The 25,044-nt window shown below is 35.2% G+C and overlaps 1 protein-coding gene across 1 annotated transcript; it reads right to left on the reverse strand.

Moving 5' to 3' along the window:
• Window positions 1-5,025: 5,025 nt before the first annotated feature.
• LOC120354593 lies at window positions 5,026-24,712 on the reverse strand. The gene is made up of 7 exons (XM_039441945.1): window positions 24,548-24,712; window positions 22,786-22,969; window positions 16,709-16,866; window positions 15,627-15,749; window positions 9,740-9,871; window positions 6,606-6,698; window positions 5,026-5,153 (listed from the first exon to the last, which is right to left on the reverse strand). The coding sequence occupies exons 1-7, from the start codon at window positions 24,594-24,596 to the stop codon at window positions 5,026-5,028; spliced, it is 867 nt and encodes a 288-aa protein (XP_039297879.1). The 5' UTR covers window positions 24,597-24,712.
• Window positions 24,713-25,044: the final 332 nt, after the last annotated feature.

A 25,044-nucleotide genomic window follows, 5' to 3' on the forward strand; every position in this document is an offset into this window, starting at 1 on the left:
CCCGACAAATGAAGAAGAATTGGCTAAAGAAACTGAATGGATCAGAACTCGTACTAAGCGGGCTACCAAGAAGAGGAAGCTTAGCACCCCATCGCCAGAAATCAAAAATGAGTCTGCAAAAAAGAAGCAACAAAATTTGAATAATAAAATCACTCCTGTGGAAAAACCAATCAGTGAGGAGGAGAAGAGGAAGAAGAAAGAAATGCCACCACCGCCAATCATTGTGGATGGTATAAAGAATCTGAATGTACTTCTTACGAGTTTGAAAAAAGTGTCACCAGCTGACAAATTTAGGATAAAACTGTTAAGTAAAGAAACATTTAAAGTAAATGCAATTGATTCAGAAACTTATCGGAATATCACCAGAGAATTGATTAAAGATGGGCTCAACTGGCACTCCTATGAAGATAAACAGTCGAGACCAATAAGAGTGATGATTAAAAAGCTTCATCACTCTTGTAGTACAGAAATGATTCTGGAAGATTTGAAAGTAAGAGGATTGAGAGTTCTAGAAGTTGTAAACAAGCTGAGGTGGAAGACAAGAGAACCATTAGATATGTTCATGGTATCATTCAGCGCGGAAGAAGATATAAAAACAGTATTTGAATTGAAAAATATACTTGGCTGTAGAGTGGAAGTTGAAGCATTGAAGAAGGCCAATTTGATACCGCAATGCAAACGTTGCCAAGCATACGGCCACACTCAAAAATATTGTAACAAGGAGCCTAGGTGTGTTAAGTGTGCAGGTAAACACCAAACAAAGGAATGTTTGAAACCAAACGATGCTGTACCAAAATTTATTCATTGCGGTGAAGCACATCCACACAGCTATCGAGGTTGCACTGTTGCAATCGAATTGCAAAAAATCAGGAATTCTACTAAAACAAAAACTATTGCAGATTCACGAAAGAAAATCATTCAAAATATACCACCAAAAATCACGGAAAATACAGAAGCTCACAATCTAAACAATGGTAGTGCAGTTAAGAAATTGACTTTCGCCCAGATTGTCTCAAAAGAAAATAGATCGAAATTGGAAGAGCCATAAAGTGAAGTAGAAGAAGTCACCAATAATATTTTGCAGCTAATCTTGGCAAAACTGGATAGACAAGAGCAAATAATCACCTCACTACAATCTAAATTTCAGAAGTTAGACAGAGTAGACTACTGAAAATCAAATGATTCATTCACTAAAAATAATGGAATGGAACGCGAATGGATTGTTACAACGGCAACAGGAGTTAGAAGCAGTTCTAGACATAGAAAAAATAGATATATGTCTTATATCTGAAACTCACTTTACAAATCAATCGTTTATCAAATTCAAAGGCTTTAAGATCTATCATGCTTTACATCCCAGCAATGTCGCGAGGGGAGGGAGTGCCATCATTATCAGAGACAATCTACAACATCATGAAGAAGTGAAACATGAAAGTGATCGAATTCAATTGATAGGTGTAGCAGTTCAAGCAGTAAATTATAACTTTGTTGTTGCAGCTATTTACTGTCCTCCCAGATATTCCATCAGAAGAGAGGAGTATTCGACATTGCTTGATATGTTAGGAGAAAAATTCATTCTTGGTGGTGATTTCAATGCAAAGCACGTGCATTGGGGATCGCGCTTAACAACTCACAAGGGAAGACAGCTCTTCGAAGCAATGAAAGAGATGAGGTGCGAAACTCTTTCAACTGGTAAACCAACCTACTGGCCCACCGATACGAGGAAAATCCCAGATCTCATAGATTTCTTCCTGACAAAAAATATATCAGTTAATTATTTACATTTAGAGGATAGTTTCGACCTTAATTCCGACCACTCACCCATCATTATGACTCTGAGTGATTCAATTCTTTGGAAGGAAAATACTTGTCCAGCGTTAGCAAATAGCCGCACTGATTGGGATGGCTTCCAACAGATGTTGGAGGAAAGAATATAATTGAACTCACCATTAAAGAACGAAGAACATATTGATCGGGAGTTGGAGAAGTTTGTGACTGATATCCAACAGGCAGCATGGTGTAATACCCCACAAATCAGAAGAAGAACCACTGGAAATAATTACCCTGCGAAAATCAGAGAATTGATTGTTGAAAAACGAAGAGCTAGAAGGAGTTGGCAGCAATCACGTTCCCCCCAAGACAAAAGAGTTTTGAACAATCTAACTCAAGATTTTCATGATTTTCATGATGGTTAGTCACATCAAAGAGACAGCACATAATTCCAAATCACCAATTTGGCTTCAGAGTGTAACACTCAACAATAGATCAAGTGCATCGGATTATAAATGTAATAGAGAAGTGCTTAGAAGAGAAAAAAATTTGCTCAGCAGCTTTCCTTGATATAGGGCAAGCTTTTGATAAAGTATGGCATTGAAGGTCTCATTTTCAAGCTCAAAAAAGTGCTACCAAAGCAATATACAGATATATTACAATCCTATATGACTGACAGATACTTTAGGGTCAGGCATGAAAGTTCATATTCTGATTTGAAGGAAATTGAAGCAGGAATTCCTCAAGGCAGTGTTCTGGGACCAGTTCTTTACCTACTCTATACCAGCGATATTCCCAGCCTTGATGAGAATACTACAGCAACATTTGCAGACGACACAGCCATATTATCAGTAGACAGTAATATTTATATTGCAACAGAGAAACTACAGAGATCCATCAACAAAATTCAAGATTGGACTAGAAAGTGGAGAATAAAATTGAATGAAACAAAGTCGATTCACATCAATTTTAGCAATAAGAAGGACCTGCCCATACCAATAACTATCAACAACCAAGTTGTACCATATGCTAATGATGCCAAGTATCTAGGTATGACCTTGGACGCAAAGCTTCGCTGGAAGGCCCATGTGAAGAAGAAGAGAGAAGAGCTTGGAATCAAATATAAGAAGCTGTATTGGCTGATTGGAAGAAACTCCATCCTTTCAATCCGAAACAAAGTACTTCTGTACAAACAGATATTAAAGCCAGTATGGACGTATGGAATACCAAAGACAACAACATCAATGTCATACAACGTTTTCAAAACAAAGTGCTAAGGAACATCGTGGATGCTCCTTGGTATGTCAGGAACAGCGAGCTTCATAGAGACCTGCACGTCGACCTGGTATCCACCGAGATCCAGAGGCATGCGGAGAGGCACGAGGGGCGACTGCACCAACATGACAACGTCGAGGCGATCCAGCTGCTAGACAATGGAGGGTTAGTGCGGAGGCTCAAAAGGAGGAAACCGTTTGAACTAGTGTAGTGCTTGTTCAAGTAGTGTCCAGTGAAAGAGCAGAGCAGTGATTGAGTGAATCTAGCTTCTATAGTGCAGTCAATAAGTGTACATATTAATTAAACATATAGCAGTAAGAGTTCCTAATGAGAAATTCACTGTTCAATTTTTCAAGTAGTAATTTAGGATAGAAAAAATTAGCTCATTAATCTTTAGACTAGATAGCTATAGTATTGACCAATAGAAAAAAAATAATAAAATTAAAATAATCTGAGTTTATCAGAGATTGACAATGGTGTAATAACCGAAACCGGTCTTTCTAAGTATCAATAAATTTGTGGTTTTTGACAATTTCTTAGTCTTTTTCATTCAACAAAATAAGTCATAAAAAAACAATAAAAGTCATAAATCTGTGGAAAATATAAAACAAAACCTATAATGTAACAGAGCTTCCCAAAAATTATATGTCTATTAACAACACAATCTAATCTGTAACTGGCATAATTTTACAAGAATTGATAAATCCATGGTGAATAGTAAATTTAATCTTTGCAATGGATATTTGAAAAAAATGCCTATTCACTGCCGCTATGATAAAAATCTTGAGTACAAATGAATAATTATTATGAACATCTTTAAAATGTGAGTTCCCAACACAAAACCGTAATTTATTTCAATAAATTAATCTAAGTTTATCAGAGATTAACAATGGTGTAATAACCGAAACCGGTCTTTCTAAGTATCAATAAATCTGTGGTTTTTGACAATTTCTTAGTCTCTTTCATTCAACAAAAATTATAAGTCTATTAACAACACAATCTAATCTGTAACTGGCATAATTTTACAAGAATTGATAAATCCATGATGAATAGTAAATTTAATCTCCCATGGATATTTGAAAAAAATAATGCCTATTCACTACCGCTATGATACAAATCTTGAGTACAAATGAATAATTATTATAAACATCTTTAACATGTGAATTCCCAACACAAAAACGTAATTAATTTCAATAAAATAATCTGAATACTATTAATAAACCACATTAGTTCAAATCTGTTTTCAAACTTCTTTAGTTTGTTGACTACAGTTTTGATAAAAATGTTGACTACAAATGCATTATTATGCACAAATGTGAATACCCATTACAAAAAATGTAATCTATTTTAATAAAATTAATAGGCCACATCAGTTCAAGTTTTTTTCACAAAATAAAACAGAGATGAGCGGTACTACCTTCTTCAGTTACTCAAGCTACGTACAGCGCAAAACCCCACGAACACGCGCATTTCAATCTTCATCAGCTGGTGAAATGCTTATTATATCTGTATTTGTGCAGAAACAGTAGGATACAGATATAAGTATAGCACCAGCTGATAAAAAGCGAAATACATGTGTTCGTGACGCTCAAGTCTGTACGCACCTATAGAATACAAAAACTAGTACAAATATAATTTACTATTCATTGTATAGGCCTGGTTTCCAGGACACTCATTAAATCTGCAGGTTTAACGGTCCATCAGATTTCTAAGACACTCATTAAGAGTGTCCTAGATATCTGGTCCTAATCTTATTACCGTACAACTCGGATATGTAGTATGTATCATCTTATAAATGAAATGAAAATATACATTAATTCAGATTTTATTTTGTTATCCTTATTATTTATGCAAGTTTAGTCTGGAATCTTTTGTTATCCTTATTATTTATGCAAGTTTGGCTGAGATCTAACCTCGGTTTCTAGACGGTGGTGGAGACTGAGAGGATTCCGTAGATGATAGGATAACGCAGTTGGTTATTCACATTGTAGGCCGACTACGTCTATCAGTAACTGGATACCGAGCACTAACAACCGTTCGCTTCATGTGAGTCCTGCATATTGTAACAACCAATATGGTAACTACCAGCATAAAAGCGATTGCACTACCTGCAAAATAAAATAATATATTAATAAACTATAATAATATAATCATTACATAATATATTAAACAACTTCGATCAAGAAAACCCGTTGCAATGTGAATTAAAACCATGTAAGTAAGAAAACTTGGAACTGAAGTGGCAGCCTGCAGCTGCTTGGCAAACTGAGCTCAAAAGTAGACGATAGGCCACGCCCATCAATGGTATGAGATCACTAGGAATATCTTCTCTAATGCTATTTCCTCATTTTCATTCAATCAATTACGCTGGATGAAACCTTACAAGTCTTAAGTTAGACATTAGCGATTAGTAACAATTTATGAATATTAACATTAACCACTTAAGGCATACAGAAAGGAACAGAAGGATAAATTTCAACTGAAATAAGACCGTATTTTGAACTGATAACGCTCGGAGTAAACCTTTTCCAATGCTGTTTTTTTTTCTGAATATGTTGAATTAAACATTGATTTCAAGTCAAACTTTAAATTTAATAAATATATTTTAAATTTGACTAAGAAGTGCTTAAAACTGCAATCATCAATAGATAATTATTTGAGCTTGAAAAAGAATAGTTTATAGCCGCACAACATAGCATACCTCATCATAACAAATTTAATTATAATTTGTTATGGGTAGCCTAATTATTATCCATTTTTTCATGTCAATGAATGATACCAATAATCTTGGAAATAATAAAAAACCTATTTCCAGTATTGCAATCAAGAAAATAATTTAATTATGAATTACAATGAGAAGACTTCGTTTTTACCAACTTTTCATACGGTATCCTATTATATTAAGCGAACAATTTCTCCAACTAAATTTTAGTTTTAGTCAATTCATTTCAAAGTTCATCAAATCAATTCAACTTGTAATATAAGCAGAAGTAGAAGATAAATTAATTAATTAAATTATGAATAAATCAACTAATCCTATAAATTCAGTAACTCAAAAGTCGTCTTTCTTGCATGCATCACAAGCACGTGACATAACAATCGACGTGGGAACAGTCAACGGAAACAACCGATTGTTAACGAAGTTAGCCGATGTTAGAGTAGTAGCCACGCCTACCGGTCCGTTTCTGCTGCAATCTCTATTCTGGACTTCAGTTCCATGGTTTTCTCACTTCCATGATTAAACCCTATTTAGAGTATCACATACTATTTATTAATAAATTTCTCATTAGAAATATATGAAAAATATTTTTGAATGATTTAAAAATAAATTTCCATAATTGGGATTGAATATTTTGTTAGTTAATTATATTTCTACATTGTTAAAAGACGATTTGACAAAGTTGTAGAGCTAGAAAATATTAGTGCTATATGCCTTATCAAATGATAGACATAGATATCAACTCCAATTTAATAAAATACTGTCATTACAACGGGGACCTCACTAAAGAGAGTTGAATCAAAACAAATCGTCTCAAGCCAAATTGAGAAAATAAATTTACCGATGACAATGTAGATTGTGGTCTGCAGAAAGTGGATATCATTCAATCGTTGTTGATCAGCAGAAGATATTCCGTTGTCACTGTCGATATATGCTGAAAAACAATAACCATGATATTAAAATTAGGAATATGTAGTCACACAACTAGATTACTCAAATACAATGACAATATCAAATAAGGTTGGCTATGAACGTACACGGCTTAAACACATTTCATCATCATATTGATTTCAATCTAAAGATACATTATTTTCATCATCATATTGATTTCAATCTAAAGATACATTTCATGGAATGCTCCAGAATCTATTTATTATGTCAATAAAATGTCATGTAAAATCTGATTTGGAATCGAAAGTAACCTGCCTCAAGGTCAAATCTTCACTTTTGTGTAGTTGAGAAGTTGATATTGTGGTAATTATTCATATTGAATGAAAAAGACTAGTAAACTAGTTTATCAGAGATTGACAATGGTGTAATAACCGAAACCGGTCTTTCTAAGTATCAATAAATCTGTGGCTTTTTGACAATTTCTTAGTCTTTTTCATTCAAGTCAAATCTTCATTTATGATAGAGATATTTCCAGAAATATGCACTATTCAATATTTCTTAGTCTTTTTCATTCAAGTCAAATCTTCATTTATAATAGAGATATTTCCAGAAATATGCACTATTCAATATTTCTTAGTCTTTTTCATTCAAGTCAAATCTTCATTTATAATAGAGATATATCCAGAAATATGCACTATTCAATACATCATGGAATGTCCCAAAAATTATTTAACTATCCCAATAATTAAAAAAAATCATTTGTCACTGGCTTGTGCACATTTGATTGTACATTTCAATAAACATCAAATATAATATGAGCTTAGGACCAGTTGCATTGGACTACGAATAAAATTTTACATAAGTTCTGACCGATTTAAAACATATTGGTGAATCGAAAAATTATCAAGCCAATGGTTATTGAGATAATACAATAGTTTCTGGTACATAAATGAAATTTACCGAATACTTTTAATCAAATCTAGAAGTTTTGATTACTTCAATTGAAATGTCCATTAACAAGGATGTCAATCAGAAGTGATCATAAGGTGGGCCGTCCACTAGAACAGTTTTCGTCCGAACTAGCATCGGCCGAAAACTACCGAACGCGACCGAACGGTCCCCCAACAAAGAAAGAAATAGATGCTCGTCCATTGCAACAGGTTCATACGGCCGATCAATTTTTTGATACGTATTGAATGGGATTTTCCGGCTCTATCCGGCCGAAATAACTTGTCGAGCTGAGACAACAAAGTGTTCCTAACCTGAAATTGTTTCACAATCTTGTTTGTTTTTGTTTTTTGAAGTTGTTCTGTTTAATAAAGTTGTAACTATGGACAATGAGAAGTTGATAAGTTTGGTTCAAGAGCATGTTTCATTGTGGGATATGCGAGACAAAAGGTATCACCGTTGTGATATTCAAAGGAATCTGTGAACAAAGACTGCTTAGTAATGAATCAATCTAGCAATTTCATTGCTAATAATGAAAAATCTAGTGGATATTTGTTGAAGGTAAGATTATTGTAATGAATAACTAATTTAGTGGATATTTGTTTATTCAATTTTCAAAATTTCAATATAATAATTGTTTATGAAAAATTTTGTTGTCTATGATAGTATTAATTCAATAATTGGCAACTAGACTGACGTAAACGGTTCCAATGGACGACCATATGCGGCCGAATTAACAGCCGACAGATTCGTCCGATCCAAAGGCCGAACGGATCGGTTGAATACGGTTCCAGTGGACGGTTACACTAACTCAATAATCCCAAGAGCCAACTCGACGAGATACAAAATTGGCTCTGCCCTTCTCGATAGTTCAATATCAAAGTCATATCTGTTGAGGTGAAGAAATTTGAACAGTGATGACCATTCGACCACAAAGATAATTAACAAAATATGGTGAGAAACGTGATTTATTACGTGAGTTATAATATTGTAGTTTTTATTAGATATTTATGATGATAACTTATCTGATGTACTGTTGAAACAATTTGTTTATTCTATATATATATTCGTATGGTCAGGGGAAAAACATAATAGGTACTCCTCACTATAGAAGAGACGTCAAGAAAAATTAAAATCATATGATTGCCAGTTGAGTAGCTTTGTCAATAAATAAATAAAATGAAAATAGAGTTACATGAAAACACGATATAAACGTTTAGATTGGCACTTGCAGGTGACTCAGCCACTGGAGAGCATCTGGACTAAGAGTGAGGAGACCTGCAGCCCCAGTTGGCAACCTGTATAGTGGGAACTCATCGGTAATATGGTGGAGCGTTTGCATTTCACCGCACTCACAATCTGCTGACTCCGCAAGACCCCATTTATGGATTGTCGCTTTTACCCTACTGCAACCAGTCCTTACCCTATTTAGGCGCACCCATGTTTTCCTAGGCAGAGAGAAACCCGTCGGGAGGGCAGATACGTTGATTCTATCTCTATTCTCACCTCCCAACAGTTGACATCGCTCTTGCCATACAGTCAAGGCTTGCTGGTTACTCATTCTGTTGCTCAGCCATGGGGGTTTGCGGGATTTCAGTCTCAGAACTGGTTGAGGGTCGAGAAATTGATGAATGGGGAGAGACTGATTTCTATCTATCTGATCCCATAATCTACTGGTAGATTTTGAGCGACGGAGATCTGGCGGTTCAATGTGCGAGAGTGCAGGTAGCCAATGTTTATTCTATTATTCATACTATTTGTAAGGTTTTCTTTTTTCCGAATAAAGCTGAATTCACTCACAACAGTTACTGTGAAAATATAATTGCCACTAGTTCTAAATGGACTATCCCACTCAGCCCGGTCAAGTATGAATAATCCCATTACAACTTATAGGAATTATACTTTCACTGTTCAATGTTGTGTGCAAATCCATCTTTAATTTTCATTCAAATGGAAAATATTGATCCATTCACAAGAGACTTTTATGTAAAAAAGGACGATTAAAAAGAAACTGAGCAGAATTACATTAAGTACAATATTTTTGTTTCGACTGTAAGTACACAGTCACTAGTTTTGAGGAGACATTCAGCATATTTTTTAATTACAGTTGGAATATTCTGAAAATATTATACTCACGTTTATGAATTTCTGAGCAACAAGCGAGTCTGACAGTGGCTGTGCAATTAGCATCAATGAACTGCTGACAGCACCATGAGACTGGAATACATCTTCCATCACATGTGAGTTTTCCTTGACAAGGTGACGTCCCTAGAAAAAAAACTCAATTGAAAAAAGTTCTCATACTTTCTGAATATAAAATAAAACCTTTTTATATGCAATACAAACAATTGAAGGTCCTGCCAAACCCGATTTATATAAGGTTTTATAAATTAAACCCGATTTATATAATTTATATATATTCAAGAGATATTGTTTATTGTTTTTGAAGGGACGGATTCAAGGATCCAAGGTTCAAAGAACCCTTCACGTCAACCGAAGCTTATTGTGTTCCCAAGTAGTATGTTAGTTAGGCAAACCAATACCTATGTAGAGATAAGGAAAATTCTCATTAAAGCAACCACTGAGAATCACATTACAAAAAATTAATGAACTAATGACTGTTTGGGCGGTAATAGTGGTGAATAATTGATATGAGAAATGGACTGTATTGCATACAGTTTACAATATATTAAAAAAAAGAATGATTTACCCGTTAGTCGGTCAGGGTAAGGGTATATGTGACTGTACTACCTGCAGGGTTCCAGAATAAGAGAATTATACATGGTGGTAGAGAATTAGCGTAGAGTTGTTTCTTCGTTGAGATTGGATATACAACTAATTAAATTATTACTTTACTTTACTTTTCTTGTTCGTCACAATTATTTAAACTGCATTAAGGGAGCAACGATCCCGCAGTATATGACACGTCAAAGTTTAATCTAATATCTGCCATCCCTCATATTTCAACACAACAGATCCCACATAACATACATCAATCAAACATTATTTAACAAGGAAGTCTGCTAACCTGTACGGACACAATACAATAAGGAATTCCCTGAGTGTTTTTTGAACTCCTTCAAGCCATCAATTTCTCTTATGTGAGATGGGATTGAATTAAATATTTTCATTCCCATATAAACGGGCCAATCTCCAGCAGGCTAAGTCTGTGGTGTGGGCAAACAAAACCTCTAAATCTTGTATTATGGGGATGACTCACCTGGCTATTCTCATACATTCGTCTATTTTTAATAACGAAGATTGCTAAATCTAATAAATAAAAAGCAGGAGCCGTCAGCAATCTCTTTTCTTTAAAATAAGGTCTGCAAGAACGCATTGTATTAATCTTATAAATTATCCTAATGGCTTTCTTCTGCAGTATGAATATTCCATTATTCTCTATACTTTTTCCCCCAAAAAATACTCCATATCTCATAACTGACAGAAAATAAGCGTGATAAACCAAAAGAACCGTTTTTCAAGGAAAGAATCAAAGTATCCTGACGGTGGCCATCTTTTCTTGACTGCCTATCTGATAAGCCTCTATCGCTGGCCTCTACAATGACATGTCGAAACAAGTTGTGTTTAATTGAGCAAAAAAAAAGAGTACTAGAAATGTTCCAGTGGAACGAACAATTAAATTAAATCGTTGGTGGTGAGGATGTGGTCCGTCTCATTAAGGCTGTGCAAAGGCTAAAAATAAACTTTCTAGTAGTGATATTTCTCAAAGTTTCTCGATTTGTAAATCATCAAGCTATCAATATGAAAAAGTTTTCTCAGGAAAACATTTTTTTTCCGATCATTACTTTTTGAGATATGAGCGCGTAAGTTTGAATTTTTGGGACAGAACATTTCAAATTCGGTAAGATATAAATCCATGAGATTCATAGGATTGATCCTTCATGGTATTGTTGATCTAGTGAAACAAAAATTTTCTGAAAATATCAATTTTTGAAAAAGTTATTCAATTTACCAAAAATAACTCAACTAAAAGTTATTTCTGGTTATTTTTAGTAAATTGAATAGCTATCTAAAAATTGATATTTTGAGAAAATTTTTGTTTTACTAGATCAACAATACCATGAAGAATCCATCCGCTAAATCTCATGGATTTATCTCTTACCGAATTTGAAATTTTCTGTCCCAAAAATTTAAACTTTACGCGCTCATATCTCAAAACGTAATGATCAGAAAAAAAATGTTTCCCTGAGAAAACTTTTTCATTTTGATACCTTGATGATATAAAAAATCGAAAAACTTTGAAAATATCACGAGTAGAAAGTTTATTTTTAGCCTTTGCACAGCCTTAAATCGCAAAGATTGCGCTGGGCTGGTCATGTTGAGAGAATGGCAGAACATCGTATGCAAAAATAAATCAATTTATAAGGCCAGGATCGAAGGCAGGAGACGACAGGGGACACCACGAAACCGATGAAGTGGAGGATGATCTCCGAAAGATGGGGATAATAGCATGGAGACGGAAGACTGTGGCCGTTATGTGTGGAGGGCTCTTGTACGAGAGGCTAAGCCATAGAGAAACAATAGCATAAGTAGATATCCATGGTATAGAGCGTTTATGTCGCAGCTTTTACTGTTATCTCAAGCCGATTACTGTCGATTATTGGCGATTTTTACTGTTTTGACCGGGTAAAAGAGTATGAACGGCACAATATGAGAGACTACCAGCGTCATAAAGCTTCAGGGTAAAGAACTACGTGGACTATCGGCTTGAGATAACAGTAAAAGTTGCGACATAAAAGCCCTATACCATGGGATATCTACTTATGCTATTGTTTCTCTATGCATCAAGCTGTGAAGCCAGAAGAAGAAGAAGAGACTAGAAATGTTCTATAATTGAACATTAAAGTAGCCCTAATAAAATACTTGATTGAACATTCAAGTAGCCCTAATAAAATACTCGAATGAATTATTTATGAAAGAAGTTATTTCTCGAATCACTTATTGTGTGGTAAATAGGAATTTTTGTACATCCTTATTGTTACAACTTATTTTTTACATAATCATCACAAATTATTACATCTACTAGCACTGATATCTACTAACTATTACCATAGAGAAACGATAGCATAAGTAGATATCCATGGTATAGGGCGTTTATGTCGCAACTTTTACTGTTATCTCAAGCTGATAGTCCACGTAATTCTTTCCTGTGAAGCTTTATGACGCTGGTAGTCTCTCATATTGTGCCGTTCATACACTCTTACCCGGTCAAAACAGTAAAAATCGACAATTATCGGTTTGAGATGACAGTAAAAGTTGGGACATAAACGCCCCATACCATGGGATATCTACTTACGCTATTGTTTCTCTATGCTATTACATCTACTAACTCTGCTCTTTGAACCTTATTGATGAATAACAGAATGTATTCAAAGATACTACAAACTATTGGTCAAATTATGACAATTAGCTAAATTTTCCTGTAAAGAAAAGTTCCTTCCTTATCAATGAGATACTTTACTAGACTACCGTTTCTCTCAGTTATTGAAAACAAACGAGAATGATGCTAATTTTTAATTGGGGGCAAGTTTCTGGTAGGTAATAATAAAAGAGAGAGAAGCTTCGAAACCAGATAATATACCGTGAAGCCTTCCAAAATCATCAATACTTGAATTTTGAATTACTCAATCAAGAATAAAAATCATACTCAATGAAAATAACATTATATTGAATAATATATTGACTATTACACTCACCAAGCTAGAGTCAGTTCTAATACATATTCTACAAATCCCACACAATATATATATACGCCTAACCTGCTTTCCTTGACCTTCACAGCTCTTCATTCTTATGAATACTACTTCTAACCAGGCCATCCATCTCAACTATATACATTCTGAAAATACTTCTAAGCTAACTGTAACCTTACTTTTAGTATTGTTCTTCTTTCTCTCTTCCTCTCCAATGTTCCACGGCTCTGCAATTTTCTACTTTCTCACTCACATCTCCTTCACTCTTCCTCTCAATGTTCCATGGCTTACTTCATATAGATGACTATTGCTGTGATTGGAATTTAACGTATTACTTTCTCCTTTCACTTGACTCTATCTTTCTCTTTCTACCCTTCGCATTTATTATGCACCTCTTTCTCTCTCCCTTTATCTATCTCACTCACTCCCTCCTTTCTCTCACAATTTTCAACTTACAAAATGATATCATAAGAGCATAGCAGACTGATATTCAAAGATTAAGGCTGTGCAAAGGCTAAAAATAAACTTTCTACTCGTGATATTTTTCAAAGTTATTCCATTTGTATATCACCAAGCTATCAAAATGAAAAAGTTTTCTCAGGAAAACATTTTTTTCCGATCATTACTTTTTGAGATATGAGCGCCTGAAGTTTGAATTTTTGGGACAGAACATTTCAAATTCGGTAAGAGATAAATCCATGAGATTTAGAGGATAGATTTTCATGGTATTGTTGATCTAGTAAAACCAAAATTTTCTGAAAATATCAATTTTTAAGATAGTTATTCAATTTACTAAAAATAACTTTTAGTTGGGTTGTTTTTGGTAAATTGAATAACTTTTTCAAAAATTGATATTTTCAGAAAATTTTTGTTTCACTAGATCAACAATTCCATGAAGAATCCATCCTCTAAATCTCATGGATTTATATCTTACCGTATTTAAAATGTTCTGTACCAAAAATGCAAACTTCAGGCGCTCATATCTCAAAAAGTAATGATCGGAAAAAACATTTTTTCCTGAGAAAACTTTTTCATTTTGATAGCTTGATGATATACAAATCGTAAAACTTTGAAAAATATCACGAGTAGAAAGTCATTTTTAGCCTTTGCACAGCCTTAAAAGTCCTCATCTCAAGACAGACTTATATAAGAAATATAATTTTTTTCATCACAGAAATATAAATCTATTCACAATCCGTAAAAAATCACGGGAAACGGAGCCAAGAAAATATTGATAAATGGATCCAAAAAAATTACTTTGATTTAGGAACAAGACATAGTAACATATATTTTCTCCATTTCTAACCACCACATTGTATCCTATTTTCCATTCCAATCGATTTTCAAAGAATAAGAGAAAACTCAAAAATGAGAAAGTTATAAGAGAAAGTTTATCTAGAATTTCCTCAAACATGGAATCTATAGTTTATTCTACTGTATGTAGGAAAATATTCTGCTATTTATAACTATTTATTAACACTATCGGCTGGCACACAAGTTTTATTTTATGCTAGTCGAGCCTAAAGGAATGAATATGAATGTATTCACAAATTTTGCAGTGTTGTAGATTATTATTTTATATTTAACGTTATATCACAGAGAAACGATAGCGTAAGTAGATATCCCAGGTATAGGGCGTTTATGTCGCAACTTTCACTGTTATCCCTAGCCGATAGTTCACATAGTTCTTTCCTATGCAGCTGTGTGACGCTGGTAGTCTCTCAAATTGTGCCGTTCATACACTATCACCCCAACAAAACAGTAAAAATTGACAATAATCGACAGTGAACGGCTTGGGATAACAGTAAAAGTTGCGACATAAATTCCCTATACCATGGGATATCTACTTACGCTATTGTTTCTCTATGGTTATATTGAGATAATTATGATTGAGCACTGATATGTGCATTCATTCATTTATTTATACTTCACTGCATTTTCAAATAAATTGAATTTGAATTATGTTCTGTAGCAATAGTCTTATGGAGTACAGCTTTGCCAGATTTCAAAGAATCCCGAGATCCCGTGGAATAATTGTGTGAGAAAGAGCGCAAAAGAGTGTGGGTCTTTTTGATAGAATCAGCATAAAAAACGGCAACCGTGTGCTCCTATTGTTTTTGAACATTGACTCCGTGCTGCAAACTAAGGTTTCATGTTTCTTTACATTCTACACACAAAATGCCAAAGGTTAGTTTAGTATTGAATTTTCAGTTTGTCTTACTCCGTCTTATCAATTTATCATCAGCACCACCAACTTCAGATTACCTGAGAGAACATATTTTTAAAAAAAGAGAGAGAGAGTGACTTACCACAATTTCGTTCAGATTCATCCTCCCCATCAGCACAGTCTAGCCTTCCATCACAAACATATCTTTGATGAATACATGTTTCTGAGTTACATGAAAAATGGTTTTTACCGCAATGACCTTTTCCTAAAAAAAAATGAATTCAGAAGAGTTTATATTAGAATAGAACATGTCTTGTAGTATAATGTGACATCCTTATTATAATGTGATGTCGCTTATTTAAACTCATCAAAATAAATAGGTGGAATCAATTTGGAAAGTTAATTTTCACACCTATATCTCATAAAATATTCATTCATAATTTAATGGTATTCAATTGATATTGACATGAGGATGAATTTTATTCAGTTTTAAAATAGCTGTATATTCTGACTTGAAAATCTTCAACTTGATTCGAAAGACACCATTATCTTTTAGTAGGTTAATTCCATGCTGAATAAAAGCAGTTTCTAATCAGCAATAACAGTAAATGACATTTGAAAAAGTTGACAGAATCGTCAAACCAGCTGCAGAGTGATTTATGTCGAAAATCAGCATGGCTTGAATAGAGGTAGTAGCCGATGACTGTGTGTGTTTGTGTTCCTATTGATCCTTCCACATTTTGTATCTTATCTGCGCGTTTGGTTATGCATGACCAAGCGTGCGCAATGTGATCATATCCTTATTGATTCAGTTTTTCAACTTATTAGTTAAACTGTGCTCCATAAGTATTTTTCTCAATTATTCAAAGGTTATCATTATTGGGCTATTAAAATTCACGTACGTCAAACTGATTTTCCAAAATTCCAAACACAGTAAACACAGAATACGTGATCCTAGTATGACATTGAATAAGCGCAAGTGAATTTGTGAACTGGTAATTAGCAATTTAAAAAGGATTCATTACATTTTCACGCACACAAGCGCTAACTGAATGCTGTCGTTTCCTACCGCGAACAGAGTACCATAAATGGTTACAGTATAAATAGTAATAAAAATAAAAATCTCAGTACCCGTTTTTAAATTATTTAATCACAACATGTTTCAACATTGATGCCATTTTCAAGTGATATCACAGAAAAGAGACAATGGTTACAGTAACTTACTATTATTAATTTTCAGGAAGAAATGTTTCTGAAGGGTGACATTGGTAGATGGTAAGCTAGCCATGCAAGTATAGTTCCCAGCATCAATTTCTTCTAGGGCGTCCATGTATAGATTCAAAGAGTTTGTCTTCAATAGTTTATGGTTCCAGTTTTCATACCTAGAATAGAAACTAATCAATCAAATCAAATCACTTTTTATTGTCAGAAACACTTTCACATGTTAAAACAATCGTCAAACAAACATTTACACCAATCAATATGTCTAAAGTCATAAAACACTTTTAATTATAGGTAAGTATTGAAGGCGTGCTACTTAAAAGATATTGTATTAAGGCTATGCAAAGAATTCCTCAACTGAATAGAGGCATTTTTGTAGAAGAATAGCTTTGATAGATCTTTTAAATTCTTCGATTTCTAGATGCCTGGTCTCTAGAGGAAGTTTATTGAACAGTTTTATAGAAGTAAATTGCCAGTTTGTCTGAGTGCCAGTATAACGGTGTGAATCTACTCTCACGTCCTCCCTGTGTCTAGTACAATAATTATGTGTATATCACTATTTATAACATATTTGCCCACATTCTTCCTCATGTAAATCAAACACACATATAGTGATGGAAGAGTCAACACACCTAATCCTTGAAAGAGAGGTTTACAACTTGCAAGCGGTGGTGCATGGCAAATAATTCTAAGAGCTTTTTTTGTAATTTAAAAAGTGTAACAGCCGTAGAGCAATTTCCCCATAGCTGGACACCATAAGCTAAGTGACTATATATGTGCGCATAATAGACACTCATTAAGACATCATGCTCGACAATATTGCTTAGTCTACGCAAAAGAAATATCCCTTTACTGAGCTTACCAGATGTATAATCTATGTGACATTTCCAGTTCAAGTTAGTGTCCAGCATAAGACCTAAGAATTTCAGAGAACCCAAGCAAGTAAACCTCGTATTGAAACTAAATTGGAGGTCACTGGTTTTTAACGAGTTGAGACTCAGATTATTGGAAGCACACCAGTCTTCAATAGTCAATGTGCTTCTCTCAAGCACTGCATTAATATGCTGTTCATCAGTACCACTGACTTTCAAGTGTCTAAAAATCAAGTCCTAAATTTATTTATTTCAAATAAACCCAATTTTCCGATAAACTGGATTATTTTCATGGTACTGAACAATCCATTACCCAGTATTGAATGAATCCTTGACTTATTCTAAAATTATTAATCATTTTTATAATAGTATAATTTTTATTCACACACGGTGTCCCACCAAGAGGTTTACACGTTCAAGTTTATATTACGTGCCCATTCATGCACCGAACTTTTCAAATTTTACACAGTTTACAAAGTAGGTTGTAAAAATATAAAAATATTCTAGGAAAATTTCAGCTCCCTAACCTCCGTAGAAACAAAATGGCGTCAGTAGTTTTTCCAAGAAGCGAATTGGAAAATTTTCAATAAGCCGCCATTTTGTTCCTACGAAAATTAGGGAGCTGAAATTTTCCCAGAATATTTTTAGAACCTACTTTGTAAACTGTGTAAAATTTGAAAACGGTCGGTGCTTGAATGGCCACTTAATATAAAATTAAACGTGTAAACCTCTTCGTAGGACACCATGTATAATGTAGCACATAGCTTCTATGCAACTCTATTTACGTTATTCCTTTTTAATAAATGTGAGATCCTCGAATTTTGCTTTGTTCCCTTCGGTTGGTATGATATTATGTTCTGGGGTAATGCCACTAAGATTGGAAAGGTGATTATGCAGAAGTGAGCAATTAGAATAATGAGTAGAGCTGATAGAATTGCCAACTGTAAGCCACTTTTTTGAGCTTAGCACTCTTACATTGATAAACCTGTATATCTGCAGTAGCCTGATACACACTCATAGATGTAGGGAGACGCTCCAGTGCACACCAAACGTTCATGGAATCAAAACTCGACATTTATAATCAATATTCAATAATATTCATAATCAATATTCCCTTTGACCGCCTGGAAAGGCTGAGATCCAGTCATTCGATTATGATTGTACGTTTATTTAATAAGTTGCCCTTCACGTTTAGAAACATGGACCCCAGAGAGTTCAGAAATACTTACTATATTTAGGAGGCTCTGTTTTAATCCTTTTAAGAAGCTGAAGAGTTTCTTCAGCAGCCAGAATCCTACATACAATGCTCTACAGCGGCTGAAACCATGTAGGCAGAATGTCATGAATTGACAGACTGGTTGACTTGGATCGATTTTATCAGTAGCCGTTCCAATTTTTGACGTTATCTTATTCATCTAAATATGCCCACGGATCAAGAAAATACTTGGCTGGTACAAGCTGGGGATGCAGTGTGAAGGCTCTGAAAACATCTAGCCTGGCACTAGTATATAGTGCAGCAGAATACTGTTCATCAGTACGGGAGCACAGCACTCATACTAAGAAAATAGACATCACCCTGAATGAGACGATAAGGAAAATAAGTGGTACCATAAGACCCACTGAAACTGAGTGGTTGCCTGTCCTATGCAACATTGTTCCACCAGCATTGAGAAGAAAAGAAAGGATTTATCAGTTGATGAACCGCTTATCCTCCAGACAAGAGCTGCCACTGATGAAGGATATGCTGAATCCACCCCTTAAAAGATTGAGGTCTAGGCATTATCTCCGACTGACAGAAGTTGAGAGACAAGATATTATAGAATTGTGGCGGAAGGAATGGTTTCAGGTCAACATTAAGAATAAGACGTTGGTGGAAGACCCATCTGTGCCTTTGCCTGGAATAGATTTGAAAAGGAAACTTTGGTGCAGGTTGAATCGCTTTCGTACATCTGCAGGCAGGTGTGCTCAAGCACAGACTACTTGGGGCATAGCCACTGACCCCCACTGCACCTGTGGAGATGTGCAGACGATGCAGCACTTGGTGGAAGACTGCCCACTGTATTCCTATGAAGGGGGACTCAGGGGTATTCACCTGGCGGATGAGCGTGCCATGTCATGGCTGGAGGGGACTGTGGGAGAGCTTGGTATTTGACCTACCAAAAATGAAGAAAGCCCAACGAGACATATTTATGTTGAATATTATAAACCCTATACGTTTGATTCATTAGTTTGTCTATATGTTGTTGTTTGTGTGTTTTATTAATGAACTGGGCCTGAAAAAAGCATAAGCATATATATATATATACATACATATATATATATATATATATATATATATATATATATATATATATATATATATAGGAAAATACTCATCCATCTCTTCTATGAAATTGTTATCCGAAATGGTCGGCATTCATTTGTTTCAATGTTGGTTGTGTTGTTTAATGTTTCAATGTCGGCAAATTTCAATGTTTGATAAGTTATCCGAAAATATATTAATGTCGACAAAATATTTAGTAGATGAAAGTAGTCAGTGTCAAAGAGAATTAAATATCACTGACCACAAGAATAAGTTGCCGACCAAACAATTAGTAATGTATTAGTTCCTTACTTTGGGGGGAGTGTCACACCATTATTATAAATGCTCATATGTTTTGATAATTTTTTTCTATGAGTATTAGAATTACCAAAATGTCCTAATTATATTGTATATTATCAATTTTGAAATTATAATGCATAGTTCAACATTTTAGCGAATACAAGAGGTGGAATTCGAACTCACAATACTTTTCAATTTACTGTTATTGATGTTCATTTTATGTTAGAAGCCTCTCGCTGATGGCAAAACATTCATGATGCACATGTACGTGTGTGAGCATGATAAACATGTTCATCATGCAAATTTGTCATCAGCGAGAGTCTTCGAACAAAACTCAGCTGTTTGACAGCTTGTAGGATCGATAGCCTCATGTCAAAAGTAAAATACAAAAAACAAAACTAAAAAAAATAATTCATCAAGATTGTAGTAATCAAATTCAAATCGAAAATTGAATATCATTCAAGGCCTTGGTATTCAACTTAATGGCACTTTAGCCAGGTAGCATTTGAGACAGGTCATGATTCAGAAATTCCTAGACATCGTAATAAGCCCTGGTTCTCAGGAACCCGGTCATAACTCTCTCGAACCCGCTGAGGTCCAACTGCTTCACCCCTGCAGGCAGCCTGTTGAAGTAGCATAGTGCTGAACTCCTATAGCATACCCGCAATCTCTGGATGCGCATCCTGGGTATGTCAAACAGCACTCGATGCATAGTGTTGTGGTAATGCACATCAGTCAGAGTCAAATTTTGATGAATCTTCTTGGCGTACATAAGGCAGAGAAGGAGGAAGTGACTGATTACAGTAAGAATGCCCAGCTTAGCAAAAATAGGCTTGCAATGAGCAAGATTTCGCTTGCAGTAATGATCCTGGCAGCCCGTTTTTGCAGCTTTAGTATGTCCACAACTTTGGCTGAATGACCTCACATGAGTAGACCGTAGAAAGTGGAAAAGTGCATGATACATCATTACCTCCGTTACATATCCCCTCAGCTCAAGCAAAAGAAAACAGATTCGGGACAGTGCCTTGGTCACTTGCTGAATGTGGATGGCCCAGCCGAGCTTTAAATCCAGCCTGAAGCCCAGCAGCTTCACAGGCTCCTGATCATGACGCGACAAACTGCAGATGATGTTATGTCTTGCTCTCATTTAGCCGGAAACGATTTACCAGGAACCAAGACCGCAGATTCTCTGTCGACCTCTCCAACACCTGCTGAAGGTCAATGCCAGGTGACAGCAACGATGTATCATCAGCAAGATGCACCATTGTCATCTACGTCATTGATCATCACGATGAACGAATTGGCCCCAGACGTGAACCCTGAAGTACCCCAAAACTCACAAGGAGTGGACAGGAAGCAGCCAACGACACCAACTGTGTTGGGTATGACTCCAAGATGTTCAGAGCAGAGTCCACAACCCCATAGTAGCGAAGCTTCTTGATCAGCATCAGCATGTGAGGGTCAATACAATCAAACGCTCAGCTCAAATCACAAAATGTAAGTGCCAGAGACTCACCATCCTCAAACACTGAACCAATTTTCTCAGCCACTCTATTCACTGCATCAACAGTTGAACTCCCTCTACGAAAACCAAACTGCATACTTGAGAAAAGGTTGTTTCTCTCAAAAAGCTCCTCTTGCTGGGGTTCAATTATAATGATACAAACATAATTCAACCTTAAATTGGGTATTGAAGGAAAAATGAACAACAAAAAATCAAAGATACAAAAACCTACCCTCAAATATAATATTCGAAGCCTTTCGCTGAGATGACACAACATTGGTCAATCTTAGGTAGACTTAAGGTCTACTCTAGACCTAGCTCCGCAGTGCAGGCTGGATGCTTGTCTGACTTGGACTAGGCGCTGAGACAGCAAGTAATAGCAGCGCTGGTGGGAATGCGAGCGGCCGCAGTAACATCTTCCACCCAGCAATGGTCGGCGTAGTTCCGCCTAGCGGACAGACGAAAGATCAATCCAGTCGGTTATTTGATCCCTCCAGCCAGGCTCAGCCAAGCAGCCGAGACAATAGAACAATGGAGTGACGGTCTTATTCGCGTTCATCAGCAGTTTTCTTTCTCACGACTATTTTTATTTTTGTGTCAATAATAACTCCAGTCACCAGAGAAAAGTTTCCAGAAACGTGGTGTACTACCATATTAATGACTTTTCATGATGATTTTTAATTATTTAAAAATATTGTTGACATTCTGAGCCTTCAGGCTAAACATGGGGTCGCTGAGAACGAATCTGCAATCAGAATTTCTCTACCACGAAAAATAACGAAAAAACCCAGCTGTTGATCTTCCGGCAACTGTTAACATTCATCCTGCAATGCGGCCGAAACACTTCCAAGCCAGACACCCATCTCAAATGACAACAACGCCAAGCTGTGAGAAACCATCCTGCACTGCGGCGCTAGGTTAAGGTAGAATGTGTACCTGACGGTTGCCGTTTTTGCCACAACGCGGAGATGTAAGCTGACATAAGGCTTAACACGTAAATATCAATCACTATAATTATATTCTTATTCATGAAAATTGAGAAATTTTCTCAATTTATTGAATATATGCAAGGTATCATGAATGAATACATTTTTCAACAGACCTGTTTTGCACATCTATTGGCGTAATCCATTCTAGATAGAATTTGTCTGCATTCGCTCCAATGATACTGCATGTAACATTCAAGGTATCATCAATTCGTTTGAAAAGGAATTCAGTAGTCGACATCAGAGGAAGTATTTTGATTTCAGGATAATGGTCAGTCAAAGAAGAGTCTCCATCCGTACCTGAAAAGTGTTATAGAAATCAATTATAATCTTGCTTATAATTTGTAGATAAATGCTGCTACAGATAACAAACATCATACCGGTACTCGTGAAATGCATAATTAAGCCAAATGGGCCAGAATACACAGTGAGCGATCATAGGTGTAAACAGGCGTCTCTAGACGCGTAGTTAGAGCCGTCACGGCTAGAGCACATAACCTATAAATTAATTGGATTTTTATGTTGTATGAACGTTAAGATGGCAGATGTATTAGAAATGTTGGCTACTATATTGCTTTTACGATTTATATCTAATGAATTTATAGGTTATGTACTCAAGCCGTGACGGTTCTAATCACGCGTCAAGAGACACCTGCTTATAGCTGCGCGTCTCGATACACCTCTAAGGAATTGCACATTAAGACCGCTCTAATCTCAAATCGCTCTCTGTGAGTCATGGGCCTAAAGGTGCGTTCAAATTTTCTTGAATTCAAAGTATGAAGCAAAAGAAAACTAAGTATGAAGAAGAAAACTTTGAGATTAATAAGTTTTTTTACTTCAAAATCATATACTTTTGAGGTTATGATATGGTCAAGTTTTCCTAACCTTGAGCCAACTCCTCTGAATATGATTCATGAGTTATAAAATCGCTTCCCCGTGGTTCAGAACCCACCTAAAACTGTAGGTCTATTCATCTCTCATTAACATCCGCATTATTACCCACGCACAAGCCTAGAGCTCATGTGGGTATCACCCTCACTTTAGGTGTAGTGTTAGTAGTGATCGAAAAAATAAAAATCCTACCCTACCAAGTAATATTTTTTTCAATATCAATAATCCAAGACACAAAAAAATTAAAAATTTGTACAACAAAATTGTCAAATAGTAATGAATTAAATAGCAGTAATTATTGAAACAAGGTCCACTTAATAAATATAATATAAGTAGGCGATACCAGTATTTCCAACACAAGTCAAAACAAAGCTGTTATAGTTAAACAGATGACCACTGAAGCTATTCAAAAAAATCTCTAACATTATAACGACATCTTTCTATAAGAAAGCCTTTTATGTGTGTGATCAAACTGGATTTACAGAAGGTAAACCAAAACTATTTTAGCACGCATAATAAATACGAATTTGATAAGGAGGTAGGACTACTTACATCAATATAATGAAAGGTTGGTTTTTGATAAATATTATACTAGGCTATCGCTCACTCATGTTAGGCAACAAAAAATTATTGATAAATGTTGATAGTGATAGAAAAGTACGTACTTCTTGAAAAACATTGTTAGGCTAGCTACAATATAATTCATGCAAGATGGAGACTGACCAACGCCAATATGTTCCAATTATAACTTTATCAGATACAGATCAACATTCAAGTGAATAAGAAAAATGGCGACGTTAATCATTTTATTCGTAGATTATATCAAGCGAATTGAATGGGTATAATTTACAAAGTTGTATTTTGTATTACTTTAAATAAAGTAAGATGATGCTTTGTTAGCCATGCTAAGTAGCTATGGCGTATTGGGCAAGTGAAACTTTGTTATAAAAATACAAAATATGGGTTGTATAATTAATTCATAATTACCTCCAGCTGTAGAGTACAGAGCAGAGAGTAAAAAAAGGAAAAGTACCATAATGGATCATGGCTATCCAATATTGTTTATTGTTGTATGTTTAGTGTACTAAATTCTTGAAAATGAAAAGTGAAAACTCCTTGTCCGCCATTTTGAGTTTGGAGTTTGAGGCACTTTGAGGCTTGAGCTTGGAAACAAAACACTTGGTCACAAAACCGTATTGCGCATGCACTAGTGTGTAGTTGGTGAGCAGCTTCTCTTTGTCTCAGAAACAGAGTAACAGCCAGCAACAGTCACAGTTATAACATATTCAAAAGTATTCTTTGAGTATCTATAGTGAGGTTCACGTTATAATGGTAGTGTATGATTTGCAATGGTGTTGCTATCCTTGTCTATCGTTCTACAAATGTGAAAGAGTTGGTGGTTAGTTTTTATTTAGGTTATATTTAATAATGTTATATTAGGATGGGTTAGGTTTTTGCTTTAAAATTGCAATATGCTAGAAGGG

Source organism: Nilaparvata lugens, chromosome X, assembly GCF_014356525.2.
Source record: "Nilaparvata lugens isolate BPH chromosome X, ASM1435652v1, whole genome shotgun sequence".
NCBI classification, from domain to species: Eukaryota; Metazoa; Arthropoda; class Insecta; order Hemiptera; family Delphacidae; genus Nilaparvata; species Nilaparvata lugens.

What these genes read in the sequence shown, in the direction of transcription:
- LOC120354593 (XM_039441945.1), bottom strand. Translation starts at nt 24,596, where the DNA reads ATGGTACTTTTCCTTTTTTTACTCTCTGCTCTGTACTCTACAGCTGGA. An exon ending in TCTGTACTCTACAGCTGGAG is followed by an intron (nt 22,970 to 24,547) that starts GTAATTATGAAT and finishes AACACTTTTCAG; the next exon opens with GTACGGATGGAGACTCTTCT. An exon ending in TGAATCTGAACGAAATTGTG is followed by an intron (nt 9,872 to 15,626) that starts GTAAGTCACTCT and finishes TTTTTTTTCTAG; the next exon opens with GGACGTCACCTTGTCAAGGA.